The sequence below is a fragment of the Rhipicephalus sanguineus genome, chromosome 9, assembly GCF_013339695.2.
Source record: "Rhipicephalus sanguineus isolate Rsan-2018 chromosome 9, BIME_Rsan_1.4, whole genome shotgun sequence".
Classification (NCBI taxonomy): domain Eukaryota; kingdom Metazoa; phylum Arthropoda; class Arachnida; order Ixodida; family Ixodidae; genus Rhipicephalus; species Rhipicephalus sanguineus.
Window position 1 is genome coordinate 145,780,251 of NC_051184.2, and position 27,973 is coordinate 145,808,223.

The 27,973-nt window shown below is 46.7% G+C and overlaps 1 protein-coding gene across 2 annotated transcripts in view; it reads left to right on the top strand.

Moving 5' to 3' along the window:
• The window catches only part of LOC119403989 (receptor-type tyrosine-protein phosphatase mu), a 963,694-nt gene that overhangs the window by 575,053 nt on the left and 360,668 nt on the right, over positions 1-27,973 (top strand). The window contains exons 8-9 of one of the 2 annotated variants that reach the window (XM_049419317.1): positions 2,074-2,100; positions 7,318-7,434. In XM_049419317.1, coding sequence (XP_049275274.1) covers positions 2,074-2,100; positions 7,318-7,434 — 144 coding nt within the window. The remainder of the gene's footprint in view (positions 1-2,073; positions 2,101-7,317; positions 7,435-27,973) is intronic. The other variant, XM_049419318.1, reaches the window with a different exon arrangement.

A 27,973-nucleotide genomic window follows, 5' to 3' on the forward strand; every position in this document is an offset into this window, starting at 1 on the left:
CTGGATGGGCCGAAGACTTTCTGTGTCTACCATTTCGTCCTTAGTAACTGTTTGCGCACGAAGCCGATGTCGCTACTGCACGAGCGTGCTTGGCCTTGAAGTACAACATGGAGAGCAAACCCGCGGCTCTTCAATATTCTCCGTCTTCGGAAAACGACGTATATTTGTTTTATTTTCCTATAAAGGTAACTTTGTGAACGGCAAGAGCTATGTACAGTGATGTTAATTAAGCAATGACGCAGTTCAACGCTAAGCCACATGAAGCGAACGCTGTTTGCTACGCCAGAGAGCTAAGTTACGTGGGACCGAATGTAAGTGTAACAATCGGGGTGCGCCATCTTAATGTGCGTCTTACAGAGCACCAGAAGCCCCACCGTTTTCCTCATAGTTCGCTGTTGATCGCCGCTGTGAAGTTTTGTGGGCATTCGAGGATGTTCTTCAGTAGTACCCTGGGAGAAGGTTGTCTGGCTTTTCTTATTACCTTACTCCTTACTTTTCTGCCTTACATTATTTAGCAAATATCCCTTGTCATGGCCTTCTGGCGCCTTCCTGCGTAGTTCAGCGTATGTTAACTCGCCTCTGTAAGAAATGTTCCCCTTGTTAGCGAGTACTTCTCTCTACTACCTATTCTTCTGAGTTTTTTTAGAGTACCCTTTGTACATATCAAGACAGTGTTTTAAGAAACATTGACGGTGAGTGTTTATATTATGACTCCGTTTAATAAAGCGCGCGCATGGCTGGTTTTCTTTTTAGGGGGGACAAAGCAGAGCGGTTTCTCGTTCTAGTTTTTTTATCCAAGTAGAGCCATTCGCGCGCTGCGCTAAATGCGATCATGAACTACTGGCAACTTGACTAAGATTCTTCTCTTGCCCATGTGGCCGATTTCTATCCTTTTTCCCCGAGACAAGTTTTTCGCACCGGATCCAAGGCAAAACTTTCGTGGGAAAGAAAGCGGCTGCAGTTTTGGAGCCTCTGTTATGACGCTTGATAGGTGATTTAGTCGGACTAAGTAAAAGCGCTACAAATTGTGTGCTCAAGTCTGTCACCGAGGGTTTTTTTTTTTCAGTTTACGGTGGATTGACGAAAAAGCCCAAAGATAATTTAACCGTCGTTTACTACGGTCTGGTGCAGTAGTATGATGGAAGCGAATGCGATAACACCGTTACCATATTGCTCCCTGTCTTCTTAATAATTGCGAGTCCAAGGCCGATGATTGCAGCGGGCCGGCCAAATTACGAATAATTGTCATCAAAATCTCTCAAGATTGCGCAGCTGCCTTCCAGTTTTCTGTATCCGTCCACTGAATTCATTTTTCAAGTAATTACAACGATCTGAACACATCGCCAAGGTGAGGTCCGGCAGAATACACCCTGGGCGATAACCGGACCATTTTTTTTTTTCGGTGGGGTGATTTTCCAAACTGTGTCTTTTCTCAGATATGCAATTGAACCCCTCGATAACGAAAGCCCTGAAGAAAGAAATTCTCGCTGCAACGAAGGAATCTGGCGTGGCCGGCGGACGTCCATAGAGTTCAATGCATTTGCCCCCTCTCGACAGCGAAGAGATTTTAAAAAGCACTCCCGCAATAACGAAAGTTTCCGGCAGTGAACCGCAGCATTTTTTTTCGATCTATGAGCCAGTTGGGAACCTATAAGTTTAGAGACGACGCTATCATCGAAAGTGTGCGCAAGGAATATGAGAGTGAGGAAGGCAACAAAGCGCGAGATGCTTTTGACGTCATTCGCACTTTCCTCGGGCTCGCGAAGAAGCTGTGCAAAGCTGCAAGACTCGAGCCGTCAAGTTCCTTAAAAGCAACGTGAAACAGACCAAGATCAGCAGCTTCTTGAAACTTTGGTTGTGCGAAGTAACTGGTGTGCGTATTTTCTTAGTTTCGCGACAACTAAATTCTCACGAGAGCCGGCCATTTCGTTATTGGGGGGTTCGACTGTAGTCGAGTACAAACTCTAGCTGCGTCACGTAGAGGTGCTCTGTACTGGTAGAATTCTTCTGTGTGTGTTTTCGACCTAAAAGTGGTGCTCCTTTATTCCTGTGCTCTCTTGATGGACGCTGCAGCCGATCAGGATAACCACAGGAATCTCCGTGAGTGCTAATCTTTTATTTTGCACGACAAGCATGTCAGTGCTAAGCAACACCCGTTTCGCGCGAGGGCTTTCTTTGGCTTGTCTTGGGTAGCCACCATGTGCGCCCAAGCACGTGATTTGTAGCCTTATATGGCACGTTTTCGTTTTCAATTGGAAACAGAGAGTGAGAAAACAAGCGTCTACAAAAGTCATACAAAAAGATATGCTTATATATGCCATTGCGTCTTAACCCGATACAACGCAAAATTATCGCTTCGGTGAATCAACGCACTTACTCACTCGAAAAAGGAAGCCCGTGGGGCGCGGTTTTCATTTCAGGCTAGACTTTCTTTCTGAACTTTACAATAGCGAATCGGCTCTCGATTCATCACCTCTAACTAGCAGCCCTACCCGACATCACCAACAGAATGCACCCACTCATATTTTGCACGCAATGACTTCTCGATCACACATGTTTGGAACTGTCCCAGTGAAGCGGGGGATGTCACTGCGAATTAGCCTTATGGCATCATACCTGGCTGCTGGTTCGTTTGTATGTTTTTCATCGAAACAACATTATTGTACACAAATTGCTGAGCTGTTTCTTCTTTTTTTGTTTGTTCACTACTCTTCTGTTTTCATATGCACCGCCCACTCTGCTTGGACCTTGAGTCCGCAACTGGAAAATGTGTGAAACGCAGCCTTTGAGCGCCCGCTCAGGAGTGTGGCTTCTTCTGCGTAAGAGGAGAGTGGAGGATGAGTGACGAAAAGAGGCCGGCGAAAACGCAGCGCTGCTCGAGAGCACAGTGTAGGGCGATTCGAGCGGTGCATGGTCGGCTAATGCGAAAGCAGCCCGCGCAATAATGCGATGTGCCACCCCGAAAAATTGTCCGCTCCATCCATGCAACTCGCAAAATAGTCTCGGCCAAGTCCTTATACGCGCGACACCACCGGTTCAAGTGCTTTGACTGCGGCTGCTCCTAAGCAACCAGTAGAGGCTTAAGCAATGCCGCAGAGAGGACCCTGCCGCTGCTGCAGGATGCCATCGCTCCCGAGAAATGCTTTCATATCTCTCCCAAATTCATTGGAACTCTCTTCTGGGCGAGTTGTTTCATACTTCCAGGAAAATTGGTTGCGCACAAACTAGACAGGTCTGTGTGCTCTGCGTCTAGTTTGTGCGCAGCCAATTTTTCTTGCAAGTTATTCCACATCATTTCCCTCATACAATACAAAATAGCACCTAAAGGACTGCCCGGAAATTTCCACTTATGAAGTATCGTAACAGACGGCAATTAAACGTTTAGTTTGTAATTCATTTAATGTATACTGGACGAGGAAGTGGTGGTGTACGGGATCTCAGATTCAGAAATATCGAACCTTGGGTACTTAGTTTAACCAGGTATGTGTCAAGTACTCTGTGACGGAGAAATACGAGGACGCCAGAAAGCCCTCACTTCTGAGCCGCCGCACCCCTGCGCAACTCATTTTCCGAGCCAGCTGCCTCAGATTCCGTTAGAAGCTGGACAGTAACGCATTCAGATCTTGTATGGGCGCTTTTACACTGATGGCTGGCCCGCGCATGCGGAGGGTCGAAGCGCTATCGGCATGGTCCGCTCGGGTATCGTGGCTGAGCTACGCACTAGAATGTGCAATCAATGAAGCTGGTGACCTTGCCCTTCTTTCTTCCCTCCTCCTCACTCCCCTTCCCGCCTTCTTGCTACACTGCACCATTCTTTCTCTCTATTTCTCTTTCTTTCCAATTCTTTATTTCTTTCATTCTCTCTCCCTTTTTTTTCTCGTTTTTTCCTGTCTCTTTCTCTATTTCTGGCTTTTTCTGTTTTTCGTTGTTTTTACTTTTCTTTCTCTTTATATATTTTCCTCGCCCATAGAAATGGAATCATGATTCCCGTTTATGCTCATTCTGCTGCTGTGACTGGGTAGCCGAGTGCTTACGAAGCTCGCCTTCGAACCGTGGGTACCCGGCTTCGAATTCCACCTCGGCAAGAAATCTTTTTGTTTTATCTATTTCTTCTCCTCCTCCGAAAACTCCGCGCAGAGTTTTTTCCTTAACGCTCGAGTCCCGCCTAGTGATGCAGAACTATCGGTAAATTGACTATCGATATTATCGATAGTTGTTTTGAAACTATCGATAGCACTACGATCGACAAACTATCGATAGTGCAATCAGTGGTACCATTACTAGCGATATTACTGCCACGCGTGTTTATTGCTTTGTTTTGATGTATTCAGGTTTCAACCACAAAGACTGTTAACGTTTGAAGCAGACCGCGCCGTAAGGTTTGAGAAGCTTCACGGTTGTTTGAGATTATTCTGTTAAGATTACGCGTCGGAAATGAATAGTAAGGTTTACTTAATAAAACACGTTGTGGGGCTAGTTGGTGATACATTCTTATTTAAAAATTGTAGCGCTATATTAGACGAGGACAAGAAGAAGGTACACGCCCGTCCTGTCATGTACCTTTCTTCTTGTCCTCGTCTGATATAGCGCTACAATTTTTAAATAAGATAGTCAAGTTTATTCGAGAGCTTACGCGAGCACCAGTGACAACGCTGGAGCTGCTCCATGAATGATGTATAAAAGACGACGCGTTCCACCGATCATCAGATTACTCGACGGCCGACGACTGTTCTGGCCGCTATCAGTGCGCAGCGTGTATCGCTTGTATTTTGAGTATTGATTTTCTAGGTGCAAGTTCGCCCACATAAAGAGCTCCGTATTTTTCAGCCTCGCTGCAGCATTCTTCACCGTCACAACCACGTGACCATACTATCGATAGTGATGTGAATAATAATACTGTTGCTGGCAGACCATATTGCCAAAATATTTGCGATAGCCTGCTATCAGATTCGCGTACTTTAGGAGCATGTTTTCGGCAAAGAAATATATTATTTCCGCAGTGAAAATGGCGGAATATGTCCATCAATAAATTCACATCTAAAAGCAACCAGTTACACCTTACAATTAACAAACCTAGGTCTTGATATATTTTTTAAAATTTTGAAATCATAAAATGCTATGTAAGTTTGAAGCCACGCAGTTCCACCACGTGTAACGCCTTCTTTTCCGCTACAGCTGAACAGTTTGACTTCACTAGAGTCACTAGAAAAATTCAAAGTACCGCATCTGTTTTCCGCGCGCCACCGCCGACGCGATTGGCTTGCTTGCCTCACGTGACTTCTCGCCGCCATATCCCTTCAAAGCGCTTTGGGTGCAGGCGCGTTGAATGCAGAGCGCGGCCGGACATTTAGCAGGGCCACGGTCCCTAGAAGCACTTCGTCGCTTTTTTAAACGCGTCATGCAGATGCCAAAGAGTAGCTCAACGTTGCTGGTGAGCTACTCCGGGAATTTCGTATATTTTTGCATTCCGTGTGAGAAACATTAACGTCAAAGAGCGTCGTTGTACGTGGCTGCATAGTTGGCCGCGTAATGAATTCACCCCCCTCGAAGTACGCTCCTTTCTGCAGTGAACTACACAAACTTGGCTCGAAAAGCTCTCCTGCAACAGGATACTTCGCCTTTTCGGTTGGCTATGTTCAGCGATATTGAAAACTACGTACTACATACCTTTCTATTTGCTCGGCTGTTTATATCTCGATCTGTTGAACAGATCGTGCATGCATTTGAGTTATAAGCGTGTCACGCACGAGAGCGGAATCGAAGACTTAATAAAGTAGTAACTGTTTACTGTATACCTTGAAGGCAGTTGTCACATGATCATTTGACAGCGCAAAACTGAAGTGTGGAACTCTGTTGATAAACTTGGTTGATAAACTTAAGCGTATTTTATTTTTTTCAAAACAAAAATGTTGCTAATGCTGCATTGCGCCGAGCTACCCTTACAATACTGTTTAGTAGGTGAGAAATGGTCACAGCAAAAAATGTTCTCGATGTTCGATAGCATTCTCGATTGCGCTATGAAGTGAACCTGAGCACCGACTGCAAAGCTAGTGCAAACAGTGAACATTCACCAAGTGTCGAAGTAAATGGCATCTCGCACGGTCATTACGCTAATGCAACTAAACAGCTCCGGACCTTGCAAACACACCCGGCCGTGAAACGAAAAGAGACCGATGAAGCCACGAAGAGAGTTCGCGAGCACATGGCAACATTCGCCGCACGTTTCATTAGCTACACCGCTTGCCGCGCAATCGATTCATGATTGTCGATGACTCGAAATCACTTCTGATATCCTTTTGAAGAAACACACACACACACATATTGCAGTTACGCCGAGTGTAACACGGCATCGAGGCGAAAAGATCGGTAACTTCTCAACACACGCTACCAACGCACCAGACAGTCCGGAAGGGAGATGGCCGCCGCCGCCCAATGTTGCCCGCGTGCAGCCTACCTTTGCGGTACTCTGAAATTTTCCAGTGATTCGAGACTTCACGTGTGAGCAAAGCCCTCTGGCGAAGAACATGTCAACTCCCTTGCCCTTCACTCTGCTCTGCTCCTCCGGCTGCACTACGTACCACCCGCGCGGGGAAGCATGTTTATTCTGCAATGAGTTCATGGTGTTGATTTTACACTATCGATAGTACCATCGAATTTTTTATATCGATAGCGCTATCGATAGTATCTTTTACCATCGATAGTTCGATAGTGACTCAGCTATCGATAGTATCGATAGTGCCATCGATAGTTCTGCATCACTAGTCGCGCCTCCTTCGCGGCTCCTTGCCTCAGCTCTCCTCGTTTTACTAGGCTTTGCTCTCTCCCACCTCAGGCCTCCTTCCTTACCGCTCTCCATTTAATGGCTTCGCTTTCTTTCGCACCTACGGCACTCCGTAGTGGGGCTTGCCCAATTTCTGTGGCGCCTACCCGCCTGAGTTCTTGCGAACACCTTGGCGCCGTACCTCTAGCTTAAACATCTCCGCTGTTAAAAGGTAAGAGCAGTCGCTCTTCAGAAGGATGCCACACTCACCCACAGCGCCTGGTGAACGTAGTGAAGAATATATCGCGTTTTCAAGCAAACTGTTTCAATATGTGAAAGGGATTTCTTCTTGGAGTCCCACGTCCATCACACCGCCCCGTCGTAGCATCTGCGAAACTACTTGTTTTTAAGTATACCTCATATATTTGTGTTTGAGAAGGAGAAGAAATAAAACATAAATCAAACACTGATCAGCGTTGACGTCTGTTTGCTGGGTGCACCTGACGAGTACAGCCTTCGTGATGCCGCTGCTTGTTTCTTTCAATTTTCTCGAGCAGCGAAAGGTTGAGCGGTACTGGCCCGAGACTTGCAGCAAATATGGAGACATCATGGTGACGCTGGTGTCAGAGGAGGTGTTCGTGGACTACACCATCCGGACGTTTAAAATCCACAAGGTTCGTACACTGCACCTCTTATTTTCTCACTGTCTGTTGCTAGGCTACTAGCCAAAAGCTACTGCAGCAGCAGCCTTGAACGTACTGTTCTCACAAGCAGGTATCTGGCTTTTGGTGTAGCGCGAAAGGAAACACGGACACGAGAATGCACACAGGAACACCACACAGCGCCACACAAAGAGAAGATGCCAGGTATCTGGCATCTTCCCAACCCGATATTTGGGGTAGCCCACCGGGCCCGACTATGGTTAGTCGACATGCCTCTCCGCTCTTGCCCCTTTGAATACGTGTGGGTCTCGAAAAACTATAACTGCGCCACCAACAGATCATTAACATAGCTCTTCAAATACGCAAGCTTTCCTGAACAAGTGCAGCACGTTGCCAAAGATGAATGTCTTCGAATTCATAGAGCATAAAAACGGTGGCAAAAGAAAGACGTACACAGTACGAGCGCTAAGCTTCAAACCATGTTTATTGGGTAACACACATGAATACAGTGAGATCTTTGTGATTTGAGTTAATATATATTAACTCAAATCACAAAGATCTCACTGTACAGTGCTGGGCAGTATCGAATATACGTGTATCTTAGATGCTATCTTAAATACACTATGGGTATCTTGTATCTGTATTTCCGATACATTCGATAATGTATCGTGTATCTTAAGATACAAGATACTTCTATCGCAACACAACCGTGCGAAACAGTAATCGCTGGCCAAGCTCCGCTTCTCAAGCTGATGCTGGTACAACTAAGCCATCTGATAAAGTCTTAGGGCAGTGGCGCACGTTTATTTTTCCGCCAGAGTACCGCAGTGAGGGCAGAAGATGAGGAAGACAAGCGCGCGGACGTCTACGCCCAGCCCACGTACCTTTTGTTTGCTCAATTTCTTTTCTTTTTAGTTGCGCCAATGCCGCGACACTTGCTCTTAGCCACTGTCCTGCGCCGCGTCTATCGCGCAAATTCTGATGTTGCTACAGTGTCGTTACTGAAGATTCTCTTGCGTCTTGCTCCGTAACGAAATGTGATGCATGCAAGAATGGGGTTCCTTTGTGTCGCGTGGATTTTACATATCAGCGATTTGAAGGATCTCGTGGATGTAAATTTGACTTGCATGCCATGAATTAACTTATATGAAAATAAGAATTTAACAACGTTAGCACCACTGGTAGTGATGATAAAGAGCAAGCGTTTACCTAACAGAAAATATTTTGGCGTACTGTATTTTGGACCTCCTGCTACAATTATTCAAAGAATTTATGAAATAATAACTTGATTATTTGCACAAGTCATTTTTTAGCTACCATCTTGCATCTTTTTATCTTGCATTCCTTACATTAGCTAAGTCTCTGCACTGTTTTTCCGGTCTGATCACTGCAGTATGTCTTTTGCAACGCGCTCCCAAAATGAGATCTGTGCTTTATTCTTCTGTCTACTTTATTTCCACTACTGTTTACGCATTTACAGGTTGCCAAGGCGATTTTGAAAACAAATATATAATTATGCGGGCGTACACTCTTAGCAAACGACCGCTTAAAACAACGCATATAACGCGTTAAGTAGGTCAAATTTTCGACGCCTATAAATGGCTCTCTAAGCGGCCTGCTTATACGGCTCTCTTATGCGGCCTTTTACGCGGCCTCTGGCTAAGCGGCTCTTTCTTATGCGGCCTAAGTTTAAGCGGCTCTTCCATATGCGAAGCCATCTCGTTGCCAGAAGGCCATTTAAAAGTGACCGCTTAAAGTAACGCATAACGTCGATTCGGTTAAGCGGTATTTCAGGTCAAATCTGTCCGGCTTATATACGGCTCAATATGCGGTCAAAATATATGTGGTACTTTTCGCAAATTTTTTTAGATAGAAATTCTGCTACATTTTAATTGATTTTGCATGCCTTCCTCTTTTATTTCTTTTGTTCTTTTCAGCCTTCCAACTCATGAATATGCATTTACACATCACATGAACACTGCACAGAGAGTCATAGACCATGTATCAACACACACACTCCACCACGGGGATTTGAACCCAGGCCAAACGCGTGACAAGCAAACACTGTAACCACTACACCACCGCACCACACGGTCTGTGTGGACTTACGCGGTTTTATATATGCACTTCACGTTATCTGGGACGATTTTATGATAGGTTACAACGCTATAATTTCGCATATGTGAGAGGCATCGTTCGCGTATATATGCGCGTGTAACGTGTACACGACCTTAAGCGAACCCTCGCGGGCAGTCACAGTCAGTTTGTGTGTGGAATTATGTTACTCGTCCGACGACTTGCGCATCCCGCACGGAGACAGAGGTGAAAAATGAACGATGTGTTTCCGAGTGCATTTTCATTTGCCGGCATCATACAGCAGCCGAACGTGCCCTGGTGTGCAACCAGCCGGCAAAGAAAAGTATTCTGCGATGTTTGACGCAGTACAGGCGGGGGAAGTCAGCTGATATCATCTCCACTCGGCGAAGTACAGTCTTCCACGTGCTTCGCGAACATAACGTTGATGTCGGTGCGTTTATACGGACAGCATTGTGTAGAGAATCATCTCAGGGAATCGGATTAAAACACATAATCGCTTATTCGCGCAACAGATGGGTTTCGTGTAGTGCAGCGCGTACGGGGCGACGGGCCAGCTTTCAGAACGGGCGCGCTCATTTCTCTCCGACAGGTATAATATAGACGACAGATAAATGTTGTTGTTGAGTCGAAAGAACAACGAGCCTTCGCAGAAAAACAATGCAGTCTCCCGAGCTCGAGGCTGACGGCGCCGACGAGCGATACCGTGGAATTGTCTTGCTGGGGAGGACGGCGGGTCTGAGGTTGTTCGTTCTCGTGGTTCGTTCGTTGTTGACAGTTGGAAGTGATGCTCCCTTGGCTTCCAGAAACCATGAAACGTATAGTGCATGACTGGCGCGGAAAGAGCACGCATGAAATCGCTTGCATCACCCGTTGGAACATTTGTTTCCCGCCAATCGTCGCATCAAAAGAAGCTAGCAATGCTTGAAATCGAATGAAGTAACAATATGATCCAGCTTTCAAGGATAAAACCATGCTATTTCTTCAAAAGGCGGAAGTGGCTTGAAGGATTCAGAAGGATCATGTGAACAATTATACTGAATAATGCAAAGATTAACATGAAACATTGTAATATTTAATGGGCACTCCTAAATCTAAATAACAACCCCAAATTAAATATACACTTGTTTTACACCTTGAAGTTTCATGAACGTTAAGATCTACAACATGTCTCAGTTGACCACATATCAGCGCCGAAGAGCGATCTGGTGCAGACCTGTGTTGGGGAACATGGCATGTTCAAGGTTCTTTTCGTATTCCACCCGTTGTCGACGAGTGAAAGTGATTCCTTCCTTGGCTACGCGATGTGATCGGATCTACAACGACCCGTATTATTTCACTCCACATCATCCAGTCGAGTATGCTTTCAGCTTAACGACACTTTAATGTATAAACTAGCAAAATGCTAAAACAGGCTGAACTCGGGTAGTCATCTTCACTTCTAGGAATAAATATTCACCTGTTTTAAAAATGTGCAGTCAGTAGCATCCTGCTTGATCCGGATCATGGGACACGACATGCAAACGTATAATACTAAACAGTAGATATAGAAGAACAAATCTTATACTCAATAGGTGTCATAGTTGCAAATAACAGCTGCAAATAAAAAGCACGCTTTCACATTAATAGCACACCCATAAACGTTGAGCTTTACGTGTCCCAGTCAACCTCCCTCATGTTCCATACCAGGGGCGTAGCCAGAATTTTTTTTCGGGGTGGGGGGAGTCAGCCATGCTTTATGTATGTTTGTGCATGGGTTTGCATGTCTGTGTGTATATATACGCAAGCAAAATTGAAAATTTTCAGGGAGGGGGGCTGGGGGGTTCAACTCCCCCCCCTGGCTACGCCACTGTTCCATACCATGAAGCTTTACGTGCACCTTTATTTAAATATAAGCTGTCATGCAACATCCCTAGCTTTGGCTAGTACAGCAGCTAATACAAACTGTGCTTGAGAATTCAAGATTTATGCCAGTACCAACACTAACTATACACAAAAACATTCTGTAATAGTTCAAGCGCAAGTGTTGCAGCATTTTTTCAGAATTAGCATCTCATATAGCACTGGCTCGCATAAGCATGCAGACATACACGTCTAAATGTGCAGCTATTATTCTTTTTTCGAAGAACTGCGCGAAATAATTTGGCACAAGGAGACACACGGACAAGCGTCTTCCTTGTGCCAGTTTATTTCGCGCAGTTCTTTGTAGTCATTAATTACCAACTTGCCCAGCGATCAATTCTTCGATATTGTCACGTGATCGTGACGGCGACGAAGACAACAGCTGGCGTGGTCAACATGAAACTCTTTATTTGGCCGAACTTGTGGCCGGGAAATGAAAACTCAGACTGCAGCCATACACGCTGTATACACTGATAGCGGCGAACTGGGCGTCGGCCGTCGATCAACTGACAAGCGGTCAAGCGCGTCGGCTTTTATACAGGCGCTATCGAATTTTCCAGCGATATCGCTGGTGGCGGCGTTATCTCTCGAGAAAACTGGAACATTAGCGTGCGGCGCGCAATCTTAACAAAACGATCTACTACAATCTCGAAGCTTCTCGAACACGGCTTCGTGGACAGCGTCGAGCGTTGATAAGCGTCCTTGCTGGTCAAACCCGAATACATCAAAATAAAACAAGAAGTGGGCGGGGCATTGCCCCCCTCTGAAATAAAAGCATAGTCCCGATGCTTGTGAAAGATCAAAGAGAGAAAAAAAAACAAGTGCATAAATAATTAAATTACAATAACAAAGGTAAAAGTAGAGTCCCCAGGTTCGCTAACATGCAAAAAAACGGCTTAAGGCGCACGACATGAACGACTTCAGGTCGTGCGCGGCGTCGCTGGGAGTTCGTAATGCCGTCCGGGATGACCTCGTAGTCCAGAGCGCCGAGGCGTCGAAGAACCTTGTGTGGCCCGAAGTATCGCCGAAGGAGTTTTTCGCTAAGCCCACGTCGGCGTATCGGCGTCCAGACCCAAACACGGTCGCCGGGCTGGTATTCCACGAAGCGTCGTCGAAGATTGTAGCGACGGCTGTCGGTGTACTGCTGGGTCTTGATGCGCAGGCGGGCGAGCTGTCGAGCTTCTTCGGCAGGTTGTAAGTAAGCGGCGGCGTCGAGGTTTTTAAATGCGAAGCATTTCTTAGCGAACTTCTGCGACTTTGAGCGTATCTATCTATCTATCTATCTATCTATCTATCTATCTATCTATCTATCTATCTATCTATCTATCTATCTATCTATCTATCTATCTATCTATCTATCTATCTATCTATCTGTCTGTCTGTCTGTCTGTCTGTCTGTCTGTCTGTCTGTCTGTCTGTCTGTCTGTCTGTCTGTCTGTCTGTCTGTCTGTCTGTCTGTCTGTCTGTCTGTCTGTCTGTCTGTCTGTCTGTCTGTCTGTCTGTCTGTCTGTCTGTCTGTCTAGCCGCCTACGACTTTGTGCTCTCCTGGTCGCTTGATTAATCGAATGTACACCAAAATTGGTATGGCGTAACATGACTGTATGACGAACATAAATGACAAGTCATAACATGAAAATCATGACACGCATGTCATGTACAGCATGACTTACGTGCCACGCTCATGGCGCGCTGGCGGCCGTTTCGCTAGCTAAATATACACCAAAATTGGTATCTTGGGACGTGACTGTGTGACGAACATAAGTGACATGAGATAACATGAAAATCATGACACGCATGTCATGTACAGCATGACATACGTGCCATGCTCATGGGGCGCTGGCAGCCGTTTCGCTAGCTTGATCTATCCTGAAATTGGTATTGCGTGACGTGACTGTGTGATGAACATAAAAACACGAGTTAACGTGAAAATCATGACACGCATGTCATGTACAGCATGACTTACGTGCCACGCTCATGGGGCGCTGGCAGCCGTTTCGCTAGCTTGATCTATCCTGAAATTGGTAATGCGCGACGTTACTGTGTGACGAACATAAATAATAGGAGTTAACACGAAAACCATGACACCCATTTTCCTCAATGACATACAAGACGAGATATGCAGCTCTTTACTGGCTGCTTCGTATTACATCGATTCCCACAATGCGTAGGATCTGCCGGCTTTCTTCGTCGGAGACGTTCGGTAGCATGGCGTCGAGCGTCGTTGCCGGGCTCCTTCCGTAGACCAACTTGTACGGCGACATCTGCGTTGTTTCTTGGACGGCCGTGTTGTAAGCGAAGGTAACGCACGGAAGGACGGCGTCCCACGTCTTGTGCTCAACGTCGACGTACATGGCCAGCATGTCGGCGATGGTCTTATTTAGACGTTTGGTCAGTCAGTTGCTACGATGAACCACTTGTTGCCGGAAGTCGACGTTGGGAACGGCCCTAGTAAGTCCATTCCGATTTGCTGGAACTGCCGGTAAGGTGGTTCGATTGGCTGCAGAAGTCCCGCTGGCCTAGTCAGCGGTGTCTTCCATCGCTGGTAATCTTGGCAAGTCTTGACGTAGTGGGTGACGTCGGCAGCAAGGCGTGGCCAGTAGTATTTTTCCTGTATTCTGGCGAGCGTGCGGGAAACACTGAGGTGTCCAGCCGTCGGGTCGTCGTGTAGGGCCTGGAGGACTTCTGGTCGCAATGATGAGGGCACGACGAGAAGGTAGTCGGTTCGAAGTGGCGAGAAGTTCTTCTTCAGGGGAACGCCGTTCCGTAAGAAAAAACTACACCATATCCCGCTAAAGGGGACCATGAGGCGATGCGAAGCCGGAGCACTTGCACGATCGCGTTCCGTTGGCGTTCGTTGGGCACGCTACCGACCTCGCGTCGTGGAACGCGAAGAGGGACGCTACGCGCGTTATATCTTCCATCTAGCCTGGCCGTTAATTCTCACAGGGCGAGCGGGGAACGCGGTCGACAGGCGGGCGAGAGGGGGGCAGCGTAGGAGAGGAGAAAGAAGGGGAGGGGACGCGCATGCGCTCGAGGCCCCCCAGTTCCGTGTTGGCTCGTTGCTTTTCGGCGAAGTCGTCGGCACTTATAGTTCCGAGGAAGCAGTCATCGTCGTCGTGTTGCGGCTGCGCGTCGACGGGGGCACGAGACAGGCAGTCGGCGTCAGAGTGTTTTCGTCCGGACTTGTACACGACGGTAAAGTCGAATTCTTGAAGCCTCAGACTCAATCGTGCGAGACGAACTGAAGGGTCCTTCAAGTTAGCTAGCCAACATAAGGTGTGATGGTCACTTACAACTTTGAAGGGCCTGCCATGGAGGTAGGGGCGAAATTTTGACGTAGTCCAGAGGATGACAAGGCATTCCTTTTCTCTTGTGTAATAGTTGGCTTCTGCCTTGGATACTGACCGGCTAGCATAACTGATAACCCTTTCAAGCCCGTCAGTCTTTTGCACAAGGACGGCACCGAGTCCTACGCTGCTTGCGTCGGTGTGTATTTCCGTATCGGCGCAATCGTCTAAATGCGCAAGTATGGGTGGCGTCTCCAGGCGTCGTTTAAGTTCTTGAAAGGCTTGCACCTGCGCCGTTTCCCATCTGACTTTCACGTTAGTCTTCCTGAGAAGCATCAGTGGTTCGGCGATCCGTGAGAAGGTTTTCAGGAATCGTCTGTAATAGGCGCATAAGCCGAGAAATCGGCGCACGGCCTTCTTGTCGGTGGGTGGCGCGAACCCAATGGACAAAACGGGCTCGGCAAATGGTAGGCCCGACGTCCGTGGCCGTTCGAAATATGACCGGCCCGACGTCGGAAAGTTCGTTAGGGCCGAGGTCGTTTTTTGCAAATGGCCGGGCTGTTTGCCGACCATCGGCAGCTGGTCGGCCAACGGCGTCGGGCCGATGTCGTAGACTTGCCAGTGCCTACCTTGGGCCGCACGCGTCCTGAGCAGTTGCCAACTATGACAAAAGCACGGCTAGGCAACGCTCATTTGCCGTTATTCACCGCCATACATTCTGCATTTATTTCATGGAAGTATATAATATTTCGACCGCGGAGGGGGTCAGTTTCTTTTTTTTTTGGGGGGGGGGGGTGTACAAGCAATAATAAGTTCACTATTGCAATTTTACACAACGCTTGAGGCAAACGAGATGAATTGAAAACGTTTGCGCTGAAATAATGCTTCAAATGATGCGAAGTTATGATAACTAAATAATTTTGCACAAATATGCTTGTTTGCACGGTTAAAGACAACTAAGCCCAACTGTACTTGAGTGTACACATCGTGGCCTTAAAATTGGCAAATAGAACTGCTGCTGACGCAGTATGAAATATTGGCACCTACCCAAGCAAGCGCTTCGATCAAAAAAAAAAAATGAGACGGATACAAGTATAATTTTAGAGATCACAAATAATTTTGTTTTAACATTAGTCAAAACAAATGTCCTTCGGTCGAAGTGCCATGCGTGGTGTCACGGTGACTCTACATTGATCTACGAGCGTAGCGATGTGGGCTTGTTGGTGCATAATGGAAAGACAGTTTCTTAGCGCTGGTATAGACGAGGACACATAGGAAGAGACACTAGACACATGTGCGCTACTCACAACAATAAAGTTTATTCCTTGATCGCTTCGAACAAAAGTGCCTTCACTTACACGTCACAAAACCATGTGACATTCGTGAGATACAGGAACCAGACAAAATCGGACGAATGAACAAAAAACACTGCAGCGGCATCACACAATAGATAAATGTTTACGGTTTGCGCAGGAAACTAATATCTTTCTCAGACGGCGTTAGCGAAGTCTTGCTGATACAAGAGCTACCGTAATAGTCAATCTGCTCACTTTCTACTATCAATCGGGTGACTTCGCAGTTGCTATTTCTAACAATGACAGTTTTGTCAAACAATGGCACACATGCGCATTCTTGGCAATGTACTGCCAGAAAACCATCTGCGGGCGTCTTATTGCATTTATAGTGGTGCTCTCGAAGACGATCGTTCACGCACCTTCCCGTTTGTCCGATATAAAAACGCTGGCAGGATAACGGAATGCGATAAACAACACCTGACTTGCACTCAACAAACTTTCTCTTGTGGTTCTTACCGCACTTGTCTTTAGTCTTCGGTGGATTAGTTTTTTTACACAAACTTAAGAGTTTCTCAGGCGCTGTGAAAACAACCTGAACATTGTCCCGAGTGGCTATTAAATGCGAAGCATTTCTTAGCGAACCTCTGGCACTTTGGGCGTTTCTATCTACGTATCTATCTATCTATCTATCTATCTATCTATCTATCTATCTACCTATCTATCTATCTATCTATCTATCTATCTAGCCGCTTACCTCTGGGTGCTCTCATGATGGCCTCCTTAACTTGATGTAGACCAAAATTTGCATGGGAGGGTAAGAGGATTTGAGGAATATGACTGCCGGGTCATGACATGAATAACGTTAAAATCTTGTCGCGTACGTCGTCAAACCCTTTCCACTAGACACGTGTGGCACATACCCGTTGACCACGGGCCGCGGTGTACGGGTATGCGCCACAGGTGATAGTTTATATCTACCCAGGAACGGCGAGAACAGACATTGCTAACTTAAATGCTAGAGGGTTCAGGAAAACCAACATCGGCAGCGTTGACTCAACGAATGGAAAGAATAAAAATGAGGATCCCAGCAGGAATCGAACCCAAGCATTCTGCGTGGCAATCAGGTATTCTACCACTGAGCCACGCCAGGTTTATAAACTGTTTTGGAAAAACAGCCTACGCAGGCGTAATATCGGTGCAACGTCAATTGTGGTTGTGGTGCTGGCTATCTAATTTTACAAGAAAGCAATAAACACTACATGGTACTCCTACGATGTGTACTCCTACGATACAGGCGTCATATGAGATTAACGTCTGCAGTTCCAGTGTTGGCTCCGCTTTTATAGCAGTCTAATAAACATTACGTTTGTATTCCTATGATTCAGCAAGCTATATTGAAGCACTGCTCGACCCCGGAGGAATACATTAACGAAAGTTACATATGATATCCACATCACCACACCGTAATGTGCACTTCGTCCACCAGAACGACGCAGTGTCCTCTTCATTTCTTACGAGGCTGGGCGATGGCCTCATGCTGACCGAGGATGGTGCCAGATTGATCGACAGCCGCTTTGTAGACTAGGCTACGTAGGCCACATACGCCCAGGTAGTCTACGAATACGACAAACACCATCCACTGATGTTTGTCTACGTAGCACTATCCAGGCCTACTACCCTCGACGGCCTATACCTCACCAACGCGAAGGGTGGCTTCAGGTTCCGACATGTCGCCGGCTCTGTCGACAGACAATTTGTCGACGAAATGACCGAGGCATCCACGAATTCCAACCCCTCGTCACCACGATCACGACAGGATCCTATATTAAGTCATGACCAGCTGCTGGTGCTCACTGATCACGGTGATGATGCTCTTGTTCAAGAACTATCAAGAACTTCTTGCACACATGCACACGGGTTCGTGAAACGTGCGTGCGTTCTCGGGACACGTATAAGCAGTACATATCAGCTTACCGCTTCTGGTGTTGGTAATACCCACGTTTCCATTGGCAGCGTTACCCAACCGTAAACAACTGGCTATATAACACATATGCGGCTCTTCAGCATATATATGTGTGCATATAAAATTTATATAAATCTTTAGCGCCATTTTGTAACGTGTCGCTCAGTAAAAGAAGTTACGCCACAGTCACCTACCCACCGCATGCTTCGCATAACATTGACTCCCACGATACGTGGGATCTGCCGAATTTTTTTTCTTTAAGTTGTGCGATATCTGGTGGATGTACGGAATTACAGCTACATTGCGTTTGTCAGCAGCAGGATTTCCGTTGGTGCTACTTATGGCACGACAAGCTTTTAGGTGCCGCAGTACACGTTCAGCTACCGACACTAACAAATCAGTCGGATAACCGGATGTCAAAAGTCGCGACACTTGCTCATTGAAGCTGCTTTGCATCAGATGGCAACATGACTTGTCGAGTGCATTATTAAAACATAACTTGGTGATACCACGCTTTATCAGTTTAGAATGGCAGGAATGAAATGGTAAAAGCGCCTTATTAGCCCTGGGTGCGTAACTCCAACAGGTGCGCTGATCTTTGAACAAAAAAGATACATCTAGGAACCTTAGGGTTCCGTCAACAGGCGTTTCGACAGTCAAAAGAAGGGGTTGAAAACATTTACGCATAATCGATACGATGTCATCGCATTCATGCTGGAAAAGCTCCACAGGGCAGTCAACGAACACAATAAAATCATCTACATATCTGAAGATTTGCAAGCAGGCTCTACGTGACGGTAAGCGTCGGGACAAGGCACGATCAAACTTTGCTAAAAAGAGGTCGCTTAAAACAGGAGCCAGACAGGAGCCAATGCAAACTCCTTTCTTTTGTAAATGAGGATGACTATTCCATTCAATGAAGGTTGACGAGAGGTAAAATCGAAACATTTCTAAAAAACCACTGATAGCGACACCAGCTTCAATGCAATAAGACGCCCGCAGATGGTTTTCTGGCAATACATTGCCAAGAATGCGCATGTGTGCCATTGTTTGACAAAACTGTCATTGTTAGAAATAGCAACTGCGAAGTCACCCGATTGATAGTAGAAAGTGAGCAGATTGACTATTACGGTAGCTCTTGTATCAGCAAGACTTCGCTAACGCTGTCTGAGAAAGAAATTAGTTTCCTGCGCAAACCGTAAACATTTATCTATTGTGTGATTCCGCTGCAGTGTTTTTTGTTCATTCGTCCGATTTTGTCTGGTTCCTGTATCTCACGAATGTCACATGGTTCTGTGACGTGTAAGTGAAGGCACTTTTGTTCGTAGCGATCAAGGAATAAACTTTATTGTTGTGAGTAGCGCCCATGTGTCTAGTGTCTCTTCCTATGTGTCCTCGTCTATACCAGCGCTAAGAAACTGTCTTTCTACATTGATGTCGTCTTCCGTTTCTGTCGCCTCCTGTTACGACCGCCGTCTCCGTCGCTCGCGCCAATGAGCCACCTTTTCACGATTGTCCTACAGTGGACAGGGATGCTTCCGGGAAGCTGCTCAGAACAGACACTGCAACAATAATCCATGTAATGGAACAAATTGTGAACCCATAGTTACGATAAGAATACAAACAGTTTCCTTACGAGAAAATGACTGCTGTACAAGCATACTAAGACGCAAGCATACTAAAGCGCTTTTAACACATAAATAACACTGCTATTTCCCAAGATCCTCGACACAGATATCTAGTTGTTAATAATCTAAGTATACCATTCTGTCGTGACGAACACACACTGCACGCATATATGCGTAAGTTGTCCAGGTAATTCACCTACGCCGCAAGTTACGTTATTTTATTAACGATATTCGTAAACTATCTTACCTTACGCTCGTTCGACCTCAGCTTAGCTTAGTTTACTTAAATTTTAATGTTACGGTGCACGAGACGGTATGCCGGCCGTGTCACATGTGAATTGCATGTAATATGGGAATTAGTTTTGCTGCCGATCAGAGATTATAAACTTTTCATTTTATTTCATTTCAGTTGGTATTGACTGTTGTTTACAATTTCAAGCTATCGAGCGGGGCGCCTAAGGGGCGGACGCCGCCGCCGAAAAACGACGGAGTCGACGATGCGACCAAAGAATGGTATGCGAGCCGTTAGCATGTGTGGCAGGAGAGGAGAGTCTCTCGCCCGAAAGCGTCAGTGAAGAACAAGCGCGCCCATAGAGGAAGAGAAACTGCGTAGAATGGACACTGCCACTAAGTCATGCGGCCGAATAGAGAGAAAAGGAATCGAGAGAGAACCACCCCTCTCGTGAAATGCATTGAGACGCCAAGTCGTTGCTTATGAGCTTATGATAGTTCGTAAGTTTCGGTTTTGGTTCCTTTCGCGCGCAGTTTTGCTACGTCCGTCATAATTTTTTGTCTTTTTTTTATCGCTACAGCCGGTCTCTGGGTTACATTTCTGAATGGCCAATGTGAGAATTTTATTAAAGACGATAGTCTTTCTTGGGGAACTTAAACGCAGAAATTTTGGTCTGTCTTTCTGTTTGTCGGCACGTCACCCGATTCAGCCACGCGGCCAAAGTTGAACCACTTGCTTACCGCCCACCCATCTTCAACTGGTACGGCTGTTCATACTTGTGAACGTTGCCGATCAAAAAGTAAATATTACGCATATCTGAGGCACAATATTATTAGGTAAGTATTAGGTGGTGTGTTCCTTTAAGAGAAAATACATAGATACGCAATTTTAAAGACCCTAGTTTCTTAAGCTGCGCTGAAAATGCGACTGCGCTGAAACTTGTCTTCCTCCGTGCCCTCTGCACAAGCTCATGTTGTGTTTCGGTTTCGGTTCAGTATTGCATTGTACGAATCATAGAGTTTCCTAAAATTAACTAGAGGGAACTCTGGCGCTGCGATCGTTCAGCCACCATGGGAATGATGGGTAGTACACGAATTTGCCTAGTCTTTGTACTTGCGGGCTTCGAACGCACTTGTGGCTTTGTTTATTCCTGTGTTTTGGTTTTCTTTCAGAAAAAAGAATGGATGGTTGTGAACTTCGTGACCAGGTTTGAATTGGTGAGCCTAAAAAAGTTAAGTGGTGAAGTGGAACTGTTGAACGTTTGCTGAACTTCATCTTGCGACAAAGCGGATGCAGGCGACGCCCAGCCAAACGGAGCCGAAAGTACGAAGTTTAGACAAATCCGTGTACTACCCATGATTCCTATGCTGGCTGAAGCACCATGCGTTGCAGCTCCCATAGACACTAGCGCCAGAGTTCCCTCTAGTAAGTATTGTAGGAAACTCTATGGTACGAATGACAGGGGGCGCCGCTCTGGCATTCCTGTTTTACCCAGGCGACGTGTAAAGAAGAGAGTTTGTGGAGAGTACTCGTTGAGTGCGGACGTTTCTTCTCCTTCGGCGCATCGCGCCAAACAGCGTGTTCGGGCTGGCCGGCGTCCCCACCGGTCGCGTTGGTCACCGCCGGTCTTCGCCTGCCGCTGCGCCGGGACTACCAGCCCGCAACACAGCACTCATGTTTCCCGACGTATTGCCAGATGGCGTCCATATCTCACGCGGCGCCTCTTCTATCGTCTTTAGACGACATTTGCAGCGAAGCACGCAGATACGCGGCCACTTTTTTTTTTATCATGAGAATACACGAGACTGCAAGAATTATTCACGAGCCGTCATTGAAGCTGCCCTCTTGGTTACGCGCAATTTCGGAAAATAGACGGAAGACGCCTTGTGATGTTTATTTGCCACGGTAAAAAAAGCGAGAAAAAAACCACACAGTAAATGTTTATTCAATGCAACCTGCCCTGTTGCGTTGTAGCCTCACCAAGGTACAGTGCGGTTGTTGCCTCGCGAAGCTCCACTGGTCTGCGTTAGCTGAACAAAAAATCGAAATGGGAAAACTACGAGGAGCCGCGAAAGGGCACAACCGTTTAAGGCGTGGAATTAAAACAATCGCAATTTTCTGTTACGAACATCGCAACATCGCATTGTGAGGAGTGCTCTATGCTCTCATGATATAAAGCGTTACATTACACTACCTTATTCTATGCGCCTTCAAACCCACGAGTACGCATATCCGGCATCCGCGATAGAATGCCACGTACTATACAGCCCCAACCGGCACGTTATCTCAGATGAAAACGTTTTAAAAGAGCTCGAAATAAATCCGCGGGGAGAAACTTTTTTCCATCGTGCCGAAGCGAGAATTTTCGAGGCGCGCGGTACGTCGCGCTTCTGCAAGTTATCTTGCACCAGGCGTTTTAAAAACGTGAGCGACGCGCGTTATCGTTTGATCGTTTCAAACACTCCTTGCGTTTTCAACACGCTAGTTCATTAGTTTACACCGAACCATCGTCATCTAATAACGCGAGTGCCAAAAGAAATGCGCACCTGGGGACATGAAAAACGTCACGAACCTTTCATAGGTTTACGTCGAAGCGCCCATTTCCTAGCTATGGCGCAGTTACAAAATCCAACGTACCCTAAGCCTAACTGCGCACTAGCGCGCGCAACAACCTTACTACGCAGTACATCGAGGGACACAAAAGTGAGGGTTCTCACCTTGCTGTCGACATCCGCAGCAGTCCACACCGTATTGCCGTGCTGAAAAGCGCCGCTGTCACACAAAATATCGCTCACGACTTTTCGGAGTGAATAAGCAAAAACAGATGCCACCGAAACACGCATGAGAGCGGCCCTGCTTCGATAAGCGTCATGGCTGATCTGGCGATGACGTCATATCGCCGGTGTCGCTCAGTTGTGTCGCTTGGTGGCGGGATGTTCTTGCACGAATTTTCAACTGTTCGTCCAAGAAAATATCTTTACACGTGCAGGCAACAAATAAATAAAAGCGAAAAGCTGTACATTTATGTTGCACAACTCTTTTTTTTCCTTGCGCTACTTGCGTAATTACGCGTCATATCAAGGTTCCTGTGATATGACGCGAAGATCTCGAAGGGCGAGAAGGTGGAGGGGTACGCTCGATCCGCTTATCACTTGTCTCGTTTCCTTTTCTCACCCGCCGAAATGTTTCAGTGCGCGTGGGTCGACGCGGTTCGTCGAAGACACTCACCGTCTTGCGTTCACACAGCCGTGAATGCGCACCGCCCTCGCCATAGAGTTAATATACTGACTCTAGAGGAAAAGCTCCCCATAGGGCCCATGCATTGAAACCTATAACCGCATGGGTTCCGCCATGATGGAACAAAACGATCGTTGTCAGCGTTGCCAGACCCTGAGACGCTCGCTATATTTGACGGTAGTAATCAGTTTTAATCTACCAACCTAAGCCAGCTACGCGCTGTTCAGAGAACATCAGCTTTGTTTTGATGCGTGAATGTTAGTGTACGGTTGTCTGTGCAGCTGGTCCGGTTGACAAAAGTTAAAATTTCCACCTGTTCGTGCATGGTTTTTACTAGGCACTCCCTACCAAAGTTTTTCCGTGCACAAAGGTCACTCGACAGATTCGCAGCTCGAAGCAAAGTCCGTAGGCCGCGGTCGCGCGCTGATTCGACTTGCGATGGCGAGACACCTCTATCCACAGTAAGGTAAAAAGTTGGGCGAGTTGGTGTTGGTTCATGTTAAACGGAAGGGCGCGATAATACGATACACAAGGAAGAAAATGGACACGGGACTACGCGCTACTAGCAACTGAATTTTTTTTTTCAGAAAAGAAATATTTATACTACTATGCAATCATATCTAACCCAACGTGTGCCGTATTCCTTGTGTACCGTATTACCGCGCCCTCCCGTTTATCATGAACCTGTGTCCACGTTCTTTTCCAGCTCATTGCTGCCGTACTTCAGTGGAGAGAGCCGTAAAGCAGAAAAATGTCGATTGCAGCATGCAGCGGCGAATGTAAGTGAGACATCTCCCGAAAGCTTCAATGGAAACTAAAGTTACACGGCCCACGAAGCTTTATCGCCGTTAAAAAGTCTAAAAAAATTCGGTTGCGACAAGTTCGTACATAACTTTCAGGGCTTGTCTCATCTCTTCTTTGCCGTCCGTCCTGGTTTGCACTGAAGTTTTCAGCTTGAAAGAAAAAAGGGCTGTCACATGAAGTCGAGTGGTATGCGGCGACAGGAAACGCACACAAGGGGACACTATGACAACTACGAGATACGCGACGCCAACGAAGTTTCAGGGGCTTTAACACGACGCGCAAACGGCGCAATCGGCCGCAAGCACACACTCGCGTACTCGCGAGTGTTGATATGGTGGTGCCATCTAGTTAACCAGCCTGCAAACGCTCCTTTCCGCGCGCAGTAAATTGTATAAAAAGCCGTCGTATTCTTTCGTAGAAGTATTCAAAATAAACACAAAACAATATCCGCAAGTTTTTAATTGTGCAGATGCTTCTTTAGGATTGATATGTGATGGCAAGAATGACAACGTTCCAAGATGTCAGCGTTCTTGTGGTTATAGGTCTCGCGGCTCAGCTTTTCCTCTAGAGTCAGTATATTAACTCTATGGCCCTCGCCGAGCTGAAGTGGCCGCGAAATGGCGGGAAAAAGCAGAGTGTTCCTTCCCGGGAAAACAAAACAGGAGACACTCACTTGCTCCTATAGGCCTAGTGCGTTGCAGCTTTGAACCGAACAGGCAGTGCCACCGGACGGCCGCGGCGGAAAACTTGGGATTGTCGTTTCTTGCTCCCGTGCCCGCAGTCACGGTAGAAACGCATGACTCTTCGCCGAAAGGACGTAAAAACGTCGCAGAACTCCGGCAATTTTCCGTACTTCTGCGTGCATGGCTGGCACAAAATCTGTAGAACACCGTTCGGAAGCAACTAGCTTTAAAATTCTGCGGGTTACCGCAGAAGTCTGACGAAAATGAAAGACAACTCTAACGCAGCTGTGCGGGGCTGCGTAAGCAACGCCTCGAATTCCGACGATAAGTGTCCCACTCTCGTGCGTTTTTTTTAAATGCGAAGCATTTCTTAGCGAACTTCTGCGACTTTGAGCGTATCTATCTATCTATCTATCTATCTATCTATCTATCTATCTATCTATCTATCTATCTATCTATCTATCTATCTATCTATCTATCTATCTATCTATCTATCTATCTAGCCGCCTACGACTTTGTGCTCTCCTGATCGCTTGGTTAATCAAATGTACACCAAAATCGGTATGGCGTAACATGACTGTATGACGGACATAAATGACAAGTCATAACACAAAAATCATGACACGCATGTCATGGTGTTCAACCTTAACACAGTGTCACTTGATTGATTTGATAAATGTATGCAAGTTGATCGTATGTATTTATGTAACCACTGTTTGTTGTTGTAATATATTATTGTAACTTTTTTTTTCTACGTTCGTTTGCATAGTTTATTATCCTGTAAACATTTCGTATATTGTACTGACTATCTGTATTGCCCTCCTGCTACGCTCTCAGCTGAGAGCAGCAGTATTGAAAATAAATAAATAAATAAATGTACAGCATGATTTACATACCACGCTCATGCTGCGCTGGCGGCCGTTTCGCTAGCTTTATATACACCAAAATTGGTATCTTGCGACGTGACTGTGTGACGAACATAAATAACACGAGTTAACATGAAAGCCATGGCACGCATGTCATGTACAGCATGACTTGCGTGCCACGCTCATGGGGCGCTGGCGGTCGTTTCGCTAGCTTGATATACACCAAGATTGGTATCTTGCGACGGGACTGTGTGACAAACATAAATAACACGAGTTAACATGAAAGCCATGACACGCATGTCACGTACAGCATGACACGTGCCACGCTCATGGTGCGCTGGCGGCCGTTTCGCTAGCTTGATCTACCCCGGAATTGGTATTGCGCGACGTGACTGTGTGACAAACATAAAAACACGAGTTAACATAAAAATTATGACACGCATGCCATGTACAGCATGACACGTGCCACGCTCATGGTGCGCCGGCGGCCGTTTCGCTAGCTTGATATACACCAATATTGGTATCTTGCGACGTGACTGTGTGACGAACATAAATAACACGAGTTAACATGAAAGTCATGACACACATGTCATGTACAGCATGGCTTACGTGCCACGCTCATTGTGCTCTGGCGGCCGTTTCGCTAGCTTGATCTACCCCGAAGTTGGTATTGCGCGATGTTACTCTGTGACGAACATGAATAATAGGTGTTATACATGAAAATCATGACACGCATTTTCCTCAATGACATACAAGATGATGTATGCAGCTCTTTGCTGGCTGCTTCGCATTACATCGATTCCCACAATGCGTGGGATCTGCCGCCTTTTTTCGCCTTTTATTATTTATTTAAGTGCATACACAAGCTTACAAGGTCGCAAAGAAATAGGAAGATAGCAGGCTGACAACGGCCGCCTAGAGGGGCAATGTGCCTGTCTGCGTCTTCTGCTCTCACGCGTGATTTCTTGCCAGCCAGAGCGGCGAGCAGGGGTAGCCGGTGCGGAATCAGACAAATTTGCTGCGTCCTCTTCGTTGGGAACGAAAACAGTTCGGCATGGCTCAGCACACGTAGAGCACTGAAAAATCAAAAGCTCACCTCCACTCGAACGTCGTAGTCCACGGGTTTCGATTGCACTCTGCATTTCCCAATGTCTGAAGATTACATCGCGCACATCAATTCTTCTTTCAGACCAAACACCGACCACTCGCGTGCAACTTCGTACCAAGCGACCAAGAACTCCTTTTGAAACACACGTTATTGGAATTTTAATCCTACGGAAACCGCAGAACAACACACGATCGTCGCTTCTTGTCCTAACGTTCACGCGCGGGCTGGCGGCCTTGGCTGGCGATGCGCTTTCCTAGCAGACGACAACCAGTGACGAACTGATGGGCGCTTGCAGTCTCACTGTCTGTAAAGTGTGTGCGCTCGCTCGCCTGTGTGTGTGTGTGCGTTGTGAGCGTGTTTGGTGTGTGGGGGAGGGGGGGGGGGGCAGTAATCTACTGTTCCCCGCGTGGTGACCAAGGGACGGAAAAGAACTTGTTTCCGGCGCAAGCAGCTGTGTTTTTTCGGCTTTTTCTTTTCTTTTTTTTTTTGTTGGTAGGGCTCGCAGTTCGGTTTTCAGCAAAAAGACGGACTGAGGGCGGCCTGTCTCTCTCGAATGGCCTGAGGCAAAAAGGGGACGAAGTTTTGTTGAATGCTTACGTTAAGAAGAGTCGCTGCATGCTGGTTTTTCGGCTACAGCTTTAAACGGCAGTAGTTTGAGAGGTTTTTCAGACAGGAAGAAAAACAAAAATAAAAATAAGTTAGCACAGCGTATTTACACACGTAGACAGAAAAAAAAAGAACTACGGTGGCCGTTCTTGGAGAACAGCGGCCGCCGCAATCGTAGCCGCCGCCTTGAAACATGCAGACCGGCCCGTAGGCGACAATCCTAACAGTGCGCCGCTAGCCCGATAGAGGGCGAGAGCAGTGGCGCCACCATACCAGCTCACGAGGTTTATACTCGGCGACAACTTATCTTGGCATTGGAGCGAAGGCTACGGAGGCGGGGCATCCGCACATTTGTGTTACTACGCAAGTAGTTCGGCATCTTGCAGCCGATTTCAGTTCCAGTTTCGGTTTCGCTTGCTCGCATCGCTAGAGCGTTTAGCACCACGTATACATGCAGAATGGGAACATCAGTGTGCGTAGATGCATCAACCTACTGTACTGTATATTGCCACAGGGTTGTTACGTTGACGAAGGCAGCAGTGGGCGTGTCGAAGATAAAACTCTTTATTTAGCCGAACTTGTGGCAGGGAAACGAGTCAGTCAGAGCGTCGTCCGTCAATAATTCTGACAAGTGGTAAAGCGCGTTGGCTTTTATACATGTTCTATCGAATGTTCCAGCGTTATCGCTGGTGGCCACGTAATCTCTAGACTATTCGCGTACCGCGCGCAATTTTAACGGAAAGATCTAAAACAATCGTGACGCTTCTAGAACATCGCATCGCTGTCTGCGCGAATCATTCCAAACAGTCTTTGCGGTTGAAGCCCGAAGACAACAAATTAAGACAC